General features: G+C 35.6%; 1 protein-coding gene across 1 annotated transcript; it reads right to left on the reverse strand.

The window, feature by feature from the left end:
- Positions 1-7,169: 7,169 nt before the first annotated feature.
- On the reverse strand, positions 7,170-10,232 carry LOC131031983 (probable polyol transporter 4). The gene is made up of 2 exons (XM_057962856.2): positions 9,975-10,232; positions 7,170-9,082 (listed from the first exon to the last, which is right to left on the reverse strand). Exons 1-2 carry the CDS (start codon positions 10,111-10,113, stop codon positions 7,593-7,595), a joined length of 1,629 nt encoding a protein of 542 aa, XP_057818839.1. The 5' UTR covers positions 10,114-10,232; the 3' UTR covers positions 7,170-7,592.
- Between the last annotated feature and the right edge of the window lie 504 nt (positions 10,233-10,736).

Below are 10,736 nucleotides of genomic sequence, written 5' to 3' on the forward strand. Positions count from 1 at the left end.
GTATATTAACAAGATAGGATTGTATATTAACCACTATGTTAAGGCTATGGCTGCCTACATAAGTATAAAGTTGGCTATGAAGGAGAACTACAAAATAATTTGGTTGGAAAGTGACTCCCTAAACATTGGTAAATGCCTACTTGGGTCACAAATCCATAGTTGGACAATAAAGACCTTAATTGAAGATATTTTAGAGATGCTTAAGTCCCTTGATAATTATAGAATTTCCCATTTTTTGGGGGATCGAAATAAAGTGGCCAATGGTTTGGAAAATCTTGGAGTCAGATAGACTAGGATTAAGTAGTGGGGGACCCATGATCTTATTCCCACGGAGATTAATAACCTCATATATGATACTAGATGAACATGTTAATTTGGGGGTTGTCTAGGTTTCAATTATGCAATAATTTTTGCTTGTGTGGAAGGAATGGATGTGGTGTTTGCATCATAACATCGTTGGGAAAGGCAAGTTTTGTTCTCTTGTCATTTCTAGAATCTTCATTTTTATTGTTCTTTGTCATACTTTAGGGTCTAGTGTCCTTCTAGAGGGTGCTCATAGATCTATTTGTAGGCCCAATATGGGAGGTGACTACAATATACTAGAACCCATTTCATATGAGAAATGGAGGAATAATACATTGACATATGAGATGGGGTTTCTGGTAAAGGGAAAACCCGCTACATTGAAAACATCACAACCATGATCCCAGGGCTGTAAACAATTCATAAAAAGGTAAAAGAATGGCACCTTACAAACATTTTGAGGGGAATTTGTGGTTGATGAAACCTTCATTGCAAAGTTTATTGGGATGCTCATGGATGTCAGAAAGTTCTACAGGGATAGGAAAGCTACAGAGGAAGCCCTCAATATTTTCTTCCAAAAAAATGAGAGGGATAAATTTCGCCACACAAAGGATGGAGGATAGAACCACGAGAATCTCAATTCTTTGTGGGTGGATGTCACTGAGTTGATTATGAGGAACATCACCTTAGATGGTCATTTTAAGAGTATTGGCACCTATCACTTTACTATTTTGAATCACTTTAGAAATGATAGGTATATATCTATTTCATTTTACCTACTTTCTTCCTTGAACAATAGCCTTAAAGCTTATTTGAAAAAGTAGATATCCCCTATTTTCATGAGGGGTTAATTCTTCTGATAGTGGAGCATGCTAAGTCCCTCTAGATTAGGCCTTACCCCTCGAATTCTAAAAATAATAGTATTCATTATGCTCAAAGTGTTCATTGGCATTATACTGATGAGTCCACAGAATCAAAGTTTGCCCCAAAAAGGCTTGTTTTCACCTAGGCACTTGTAAAAAACCTAACAAGGACTTTGCCTAGGGTGATTGTTATGAAACTGACAAGGAGAATTCAGATAAGGTGGAATCTGAATATAGTATGTTTATGGAGTTTTTCCATGACTCCTTAAACCTTGGCTATGTTAAGAAAGGAAAATAGAGTGCTTTCCCAAGCTCCTTAGGTTAGAGCAAGAAAAAAAAAGAGCCTTATTTCCGAAGGGAAAAGGAAATTCAATTCTCCCCCTCCTACACTCAAACAAGACAAATAGGTTGTGAAAAAAAAAATGGTAGGGTAAAGAAGGTAATAATGGCCCACCTATGGTTGATGGCGAACAACAAGACATAGGCATTTGAATTGAAATCCCCATTGTTGTTGAAAAGGGATCCCCAATGGATAGGGACATGGGATCTTCAATGGCGAGTGTAGGGGATGTGGAAAATGTGGTGAAGGAAGTGGTGGATGGACATAATAGATTTTCCAAATGGGTGGTGTCCAAGAGTTCAGGGTTGAAATGTAGAATCAGTGATTTGTCACTTGGACAGAGCACTATGAATACCCCTTCTTCGGATAACGCAAATAAGTAGTCAGACCTCAGTAAGAAGTTGCCTTTAGATGTGAAAGACATGAAAATTGACCATGAGGAGAAAATCAAGAACCTAGGGAGGGCGATGGAAAAGATAAATGAAAACCCGAGAGGGGTTATTGCAGTTAGCAAGATGACCATGGCAAACAACACAAAGGGACTTAGGAGATTAAATGAGAAAGCTCAATCCTTCAATGTCTCTCCCTTGGCTACTCATGCCTCCCCCTCCATATGGGTTTGTGGTAAAGGAAGGAAAAGGCGCTTAATCTAGAGAATGATATTGAGGCCATTTTGGGACTATCGGCTCACACCTGTAGTAGGGACAAAGGTAAGTTGGTGAATGCTAGCATTATTGAGGGCTTAACTAAGATTAATAGGAGTTTAATAGATAAAATTGTTAAGTTTGTTCAAATGTTGAACAATCTTATGTAGTTCCTAGGTTGGTGGACCCTATTTTGTTTTTGTTTTTTGCTACTAACCCACTACGACTTAACATTTGATTCGTCCTCATGACTGGTTATTTTTGTTTGTGTTTCAAGACCTTATAAAACCTTATTTACTCTTATAAAAAACATGATAGAAATGGAAAAATGAAGTATACACTTTTCTTGTCTATAATTAAATTATTTAAAAAATATTCAAAATAAAATCATTATTCATAACAATTTTATGAAAAAAATAAATTGAACTTTACTTTTTAAATTACTAAATAAATACATAGAAAATATATATAGAGTTCGTAAACATCTTATAGAATAACTAGATTCAAAGCTTGATTTATAGCTTGTGGCTGAAATCTGAGCTATAAACTCCATCTTTTGAAATTTGAAGTAGGATCCCATCTTCTGCCGCCCCCACCACATGTTATTCTGCTGAATACCTAGTCATATTCATCGAGCCAATAATGCCACGATGGTCCAGCAATAATTCCATCCCTATGGAGCCATTGATTTCTAGTGTCTTATTTATGCTCACTGGCTCCTCAACTCACAAGGTTACAGGAAATAGGGCAAAACATTTTGTTAGCTGGAGTTATTTTGGTGCTATCTTGTATTATGCAGCAGTAGAGAGATGGATTAGTCACGTTAGTCAATACCCCAGGAAAGAAGGGTTTGGATTTTTTCAGTCGAGATGAAATTTTGGTAAGAATATTTTTTCTTTCAAATACTTGAATATGAAGTAATAAAGTTATTGTTTGTATTTTCTATGATGTCATTTGACTATCATGGTATTGAAACTTTCTTGTGTGCTTTAAATAGAAATGTAATCCATAACAATAAAGGTTGGGATTATTTCAATTGACATATATATATATATATATAATTAAGAATATCTTATAAAAAATTTAAATTTTATATGATATAATGTTTTATATTTTTAACATTTTTATGTAGGTTTGTAAAACTTAAGCACTCACATTTTAGTCAAAATATAATTTCTCATAACTTGTTTCATATCTAGGTCCTTCCACTGAATTTGGCAAACACCAATTCCTCACTAGTTAAAGAGTTCTCAATGGTTAAGGCAATTGTAGATACAACTTGCATACTAGCATTGGTGACAGAGTTCATAGCTATTGGATAACATATGAATGTGCTAGAGTGGGAAATCAAGCAAAAGTGGTAGGCATATGCCAACTCTTTCACTCTACTAGTTGTTTAGAGGTTCTTCCTTGTTTGAGAGGACCAAACATGCTTTTCTAATGAGTAAATGTTGGCCCCATTTTAAGTCATTCCTACATTTTGGTATCATGTTAAAAATTAAAATTTTGTGTACATAATTAATATGTTATAACTAATTCTTGCATCCATTTACGAGTTGTAAATATTGCAAAATATAAGTGATAACCATTTTTGTGTGCATATAAATATTTCAATGACTTATGTTCTAGGTGTACATGTATATTTGAGCATTGAAGTAAGTATCTATACAATCCTACATTATAATTGTGAATGCATACATGATTTCTCTATTTTAAATATAATTCTATCTACTTTTTGTTAATCGGGATAATACTTATCTATTAGTATAGATTAGTAAGATTAATATTACTATATTATCTTTGCACGTATTTACTATTTACTAATTTTTATTACATTTCTATGTTATTTGCTTTAACACTTAGTTCAATTCATGATTCACCAAGGAAGATGTTGAGTGAAACTTCTGATTATAAATGAGAGCGCATAGAATTTATGACAATGTCTTAGCCTTGCTAAATGCAAGAATACTAGGAGCAAATAAAATGGTTAAAATCATGTCCTAACTAAATAGAAATTAATGTCAATTGATTCAATTTTATTTTAAAAACAACCATGAAAGTTTCTTAGAATAATATTCTTAAATACACAAATGGAGGCCTTTTACAATCTAAGGTCAATTAAGATATCTATTTCTAGAATGGATATCTTAAAAACATAACCATTTATGATAAAAGTTTCATAAAACATGGAAGTGAGAGAATGAAATTTACTGTTTTCTCCTCTACAATTAAATTATTTAACAAATATTTAAAATAATATCATCATCTCAAAGCTGCTAATTTAACTTGATTCCAAAAGAATGAGATTGGGCTCTAATATTTTTTCTATTTTAAGACTTAATTAAAACATAGAAAATACATAGAGTTTCTAATTATCTCATGCTTAAACAACACATTCTATTTGAAATTACACTAACTTATTCAATAAAAAATATTTATTAAATATAAATCTAAATAAACCATCCAACTAGATTTTGTTTAAACCAAATCATAATTATCCCATAGCTTGGCTTATATAGCCTTATCGCTGAGATCTGAGCTATATCCTACTTTTTCCTTTTATGTATCGCAGCTTTGATCAATGTTATAGAAAAAAACAAAAACCTGCATCAAAGTTTTATCTCCTGTGCTTAATACTCTGTCAGTGCAGAGACAGAAGTGAAACTATATAACCATTTATACGAAGCACAAGATAAAGACCACCCCTCCACGAGTAAAGTCAGAAGAAGAGACAACAGTCACAAGATAAAAATATATAGAGTTGGTCATCATCCCATAGAATAACTAGTTTATAGCCGTGTGGCTGAAATCTGAGCTATATGTTGTTTCTTTTTCCAGATCAATATTAAAGAAAAAACATTGCATCAACACCAATCAAGTGACTTATTAAATTTTCTGAATAAATTTATAATGGAGAGATGGGCAATTGCTGAGGTTATCTCTAGCATGGATGAGCTGGAGTTATTTTGATGCTATCTTGTATTGTAAGGCACTACAGAGATAGCTTAGTCAATACCCCAGGAAAGCAGGGTTTGGATATTTTCAGTTGAGATAAGGAGTCCACTTGGAATTCATGGGCTTAGATTGCTTGCAATTTAATTTTCATTTTTAACTTTAGTGTTGGATTATCTTCTTTTATGCATGGAATTTAATAATTGTTTTTATGTTTTTTTTTAATTTTACAGTGGTATTATTATTTTTTTCTATATACAATTTAATAAGACATGATTCATAAGTTTTAATTCTAGTGTTGTATTACCTTGTTTGGTGCAAATAATTTATTGAATTGGGTATTTCATGAAAGATTTAAGTTTAAATAATTGATATGTTGTTATTATTATAGAGTTTAATTTTTTTTTTAATTAAAATAATAATGGTTGTTTATTATTAAGGTAAAAACAGGTTTTGAAGGGATCCAAAATCTTTTAACAGTATCAAAACTCGTTGAAGTCTTAACAAGAAATTAATCCAACAATGAGCACAAAAACTGAGCAGCATCATTATAGAAATAAACAACATTACATCAAAGGGGCAAAGACCAAACAGAGAAAAAAACCAACACATGAGAAAGCAAAGAACACAAAACACAGAAAAGCTAGCAGAGAACCAAAAATAATAATGATTCTTTATTTTAAGATAAATTTTAAATTTTTCTTCAAATTAAATTAAATTTTAGTAAGAATTTTTTTTTTTCAAAAATTTATATTTTAAGTAATAAAGTTATTGTTAATGTTTTATTTGAATTCATATGACTATCACCTCACTTAAATTTTCTTGTACGACTTAAAAGAGGAATGCAACCCATAACAATGAAAGCTAAGGTTGACTAACCTCATTGCAATTTACTTTGATCTTTTTCATATATTATGTTTAATATTTTTATATCTTTATTTATGCTAATAAGAATATTGCATGAAAAAACTAAAATTTAATATTATACCATTTTTTCTATTCTTAATATTTTTATGTAGTCTTGCAAAAAAAAAACAATTACACTTTAGCCAAAACAAAATTTTCTCATAGCTTCCTTCCACAGTGGAAGACATATGCAAACTCTTCCCTTTACTAGTTTTTTTAAGGTTCTTCCTTGTTTGATTTTTTTTCTTAAGTATTTGGAGGAACATGTGATCTTCCATTGAGAAACTATTGGCACCATTTTAAGACACTCTTGCATTTTGGTATCTTTGTAACAATTTAAACTTTATGCACATAATTAATATATTATAGCCAATTCTTGCATCCATTTATGAGTAGTAAATTCTTGCAAAATGTAAGTGATATAGTTTTTGTATGCACGTAAGCCTTTCAATAATATATGTTTCTAGGTGTACATGTATATTTACTATTTAGTATTTTTTAAATACATTTTTGCACTATTTTCTTTAACTATTAGTTCAATTCATGAGTCACTTAAGAAGGTGTTGATTCCTTTTTATGCTTTGAGTGAAACATAGAACTATAAGTGAGAGAATATAGAAGTTACGACAATGTGTTAAACTTGTTAATAGAAGAATACTAGAAGTAAGTAAAATGGTTAAAATCATGACCTAAGTAAATAGAAATTGATGTCAAATGATTATGTGGTGTGTGATCAATCAATTTTATTTAATAAACAACCATGAAAATTTATTAGGATAATATTCTTAAATACACAAATTTAGGCACACAAATTGAGACCTTTTAGTATCTGGATCAATTAAGATAACTATTCTAGAAGGGATATCTTAGAAACATAATCATATATGCTAAAAGCACCATAAAATATATTTCACAAAATAAAATATGCACTTTTCTCCTCTATAATTATAGTATTTAACAAATGCTTAAAATAATGTCATTGTCCCAAAGCTGCTTATCTGACTTGATGTCAAAAGAATCAATTGAATTCTAATGTTTTTCTATTTTAATAGTTAACTGATACATAGAAAATCCATAGAGTTTGTAATTATCCCTCATGCTCAAACAATAGATTTCAAATTTTGAATTGTTTAAGTGATTCATTTGAAACTACACCAGCTTCTCCAAAAAAAACTTATTTATTATATATAAATTTAAATGAACCCTCCAACAAAATAAAATTTAAAATATATTCTTCCAACCAAATCTAGACTTATAGAGCCCTGTCTCTGAGATCTGAGCTATATGCTTTTTTTTTCTTATATGTATCGCAGCTATGATCAATGTTACAGGAAAAAACAAAAACCTGCATCAAAGCTTTATATCCCGTGCTTAATGCTCTGTCAGTGCAGAGACAGAATTGAAACTATATAACCATTTATACGAAGCACAAGATAAAGATCACCCCTCCACGAGTAAAGTTTAAAGAAGCGACAACTGTCACAGGCAAAATTCACAAACGCCACGCAGTAAAATAGAGTGTCTCAGAGATCTCTCTGGACACGGCACCAGAAAAGTATCAGCATGGTACAGATTTTGTTATTATCATGCTTCCTGAGTATTACTGCCCTCTTTCAGCTTCTCACCTGTTTGTTCGCTCCCATCTTTTAACTTCACAGCTGTCTGAACAGTACTGGCACTGTTCCCCATCTCAACCTGAGACGAACCCAGCGTTTCGTGCTCGTGCCCAATGTGAAAAAAGGCCACAATCTCTTCCAAGGTCTTCCCTTTAGTCTCTGGCACAAGGAAATAGATAAACACCGAACACAGAAACGAAACACCGGCGAACAAAAAGAAAGCCCCGGGTACAGTAATCGCATCTGTCAGACTGAGAAAACTTACGGACACCACGCCGCTCAAAGTTCTGTTCACTCCGACGCCAAGGCTTGCGGCCTTTGCCCGAAGCCGGAGCGGAAAAATCTCCGACCCGAGCACCCAATTCACGGGCCCCATTCCGATAGAGAAAAACGCCACGTTCCCGCAAGCCGCAATGACGGCCAAATACCCAGCGGCTTGGTGTGCAGCACCAGGCGCATTTCCTATGAACTGCAAAGACAGAGCCAATACAAGCAAAGAAACCGTGGACCCAATTGCGCTGGTTAGCAGCAGGGGCCTTCGCCCAACTCGATCGATCAAAACAGCCGCCACAATGACAAATCCGGCCTTGGCAAAGCCCACGGCCATGGTGGCCCCGAGGACTGCACCCTGGCTTTTCATCCCCGCAGCCTTGAACGTCGTGGGGGAATAGTACACCGTGGCGTCGATTCCACCCGCCTGCTGAAAGAATTGCAAGCCCAGCGCAATGATCAGCATCCGTCTCACGGGCGCCGTCGCCCGAAAAATCTCTCGCCACGTCCCCTCGCCGGACGATTGCATGCTCCCGCCGCCACCGCCGCTATTTCTCGTCTTTTGGCGGGCGTACGTAATGCCTTCCGCGATCTGAGCAAGCCTTTCGTGCGCCTCTGCCCGGGACTCGGAGGTCCGGAGCAGAACTTTCAAAGCATCGTCATTGCGTTCTTTCATGACCAGCCATCTCGGACTCTCCGGCATGGCGAGCACGCCTATGCCCAGGAAAATGGGCGGCACGACGCCTAATGCGAGCATCACCCTCCAGTTGAGATGATCCGGAAGGCCTTTCAGAGCATAGTTTGAGATATAGCCGATAAAAATGCCCACGTTGATGAAAATCTCGGGAAAGCATGTGAGCGCGCCTCTCGAGGCGGCCGGAGCCACTTCTGTGGTGTAGACTGGCGCTATGAGCAGAGCGTAGCCGACTCCTAATCCGCCGAGAAGTCTGCCCACCATGAGCCACGCGAAGGTTGGCGCCACGGCCATGACGACGGAGCCCAGAAGGAATATGAGAGCTGCAAGGGCCATTGTCCACCTTCGCCCCACGGCGTCCGAGGTTCTTCCCGCAAGGGCGGCGCCCACTAGAGATACCAAGTTCAGCGATCCAATCAGCATCTCAACCTGCACGTCATTCAAGCCTAGGTCTCTGCGTATGAATATAACGGCACCACTCATCACTCCCGCATCTGCAACAAAACATTGTTAACAATTTATAGTCAATCAGATTTTCTACAGTAGAGATTGTTTTTGGAGCTGGGATCAGTTTTCTCTTTCTGATGATAGATCGCTGAACGTTATTCAGTGATTCAAACAATCAAAAGAAAAATACAAACGCAGATCTATCAAAAAATTGCATCCACAGGTATCCAAAACATAAATAAAAATCATACCCAACAAATCTAAAGCAATCTTTATCGATAATCAAAATCAACACTCAATCAATCTTCTTCATCCATAACCTCAAGTTTCCCAGTCCCTCTTCCATAACCATGGTGAGTATGAATATCAAATTAGAGTTTTGAGGTGGTATACACAATATTTTCACTTTTTAGAGTGTTTTTTTGAAATTAAGCTGAATAAATCTTTTGATCACCAGATGGACAGAGTTTAAGCTCTAGAGATCTCTAGGAACAAAGTTTCTACATAATTTCTAGCTAGAATTATGCTTTCACCAGTTTATGGATCAGCCTAAATTTAAAGCTCCATAGATAATTTTCACTCGCTTCTAATTCAAGTTATTAAAAATACAACTCTACCACATTAATTAGATGAATATGACCACCCTTACTAATCTAGATAGGAACCCTTTGTCTTCATTATCTATACCTTCCAGTCCGTTTCTCCGTGGTGCTTTTCAGCAAAGTGCTGCTCCTTGAGCGCAATAATAAGATATCCAAAACACTTTCACATCCAATGGATTCTGATCATACAATTTTCAAAGGTCTACTAGCTTTACAATATCTACCCAACTGGATTATGCGTATCATCTTTAATTCTAAATATGGGAGCAGCAATGAAACCAGAGTTTATAAAAATCATATATTTGATGCTATACAATTTTTGAGAAAGAAACCATACCATAGCCAAGCAAGATGGAGTTCATAGAGGCCAGAACTGCACATGCAATTACGAACTTCTTCACGTGTTTCTTCTCATGGAATGAATCCTCCATGTCTAGTTCCTTTGCTTTAGAACTCAAATCCATAGCATCTGCCATTACCACTTTTTTTCTCTCTTTCTGCACACACCACTCAGAAATAAATTTCTACCATAATGGAATCCGCCACCTCCAACAACTAACAACAAAACATTCAACACAAAATGTGTTGAGACACAATGTTCATGATGGTCACTTATTTAAATCACTTGGGAACGGGTCCAGCCTTGTTAGTGCGTTTTTTGATTGAAATGTCTCGGATGGAGATGGAAAGAGATCTCTGAACCCACACTGACATCTTTTACCACAAGTAGCACAGATTTCACTTTTACAATTCCAAATGAAAAATGAAAATAGCTGTTCATTCACGAGAAGTCTTGTTGTTTATCTCTTATTCAAAGAATAGTCGGCTATAATAGTGTCCAATATAAACAAAACTGTCTTTCTGTCCACAAGATTCAGCGGATACGCTTGAAATATTCAGCGGATACGCTTATCAGTAAAGTCCACACAAATATGACAAGCTATGGAGGCCACGTTTTCAAGGTACGACGGTGATGTTTGTGGACTAAAGGCAGGCAATGGCTATGCAGCGGACAAAATGGCCCGCTGCCGCATGCCCATGCCTGCCTTCTCCATGCGATCCCCTCCATCCCATGCGATGCCATCACGCCGACGCCGTC

Source organism: Cryptomeria japonica, chromosome 4, assembly GCF_030272615.1.
Source record: "Cryptomeria japonica chromosome 4, Sugi_1.0, whole genome shotgun sequence".
In the NCBI taxonomy this organism is placed as follows: Eukaryota; Viridiplantae; Streptophyta; class Pinopsida; order Cupressales; family Cupressaceae; genus Cryptomeria; species Cryptomeria japonica.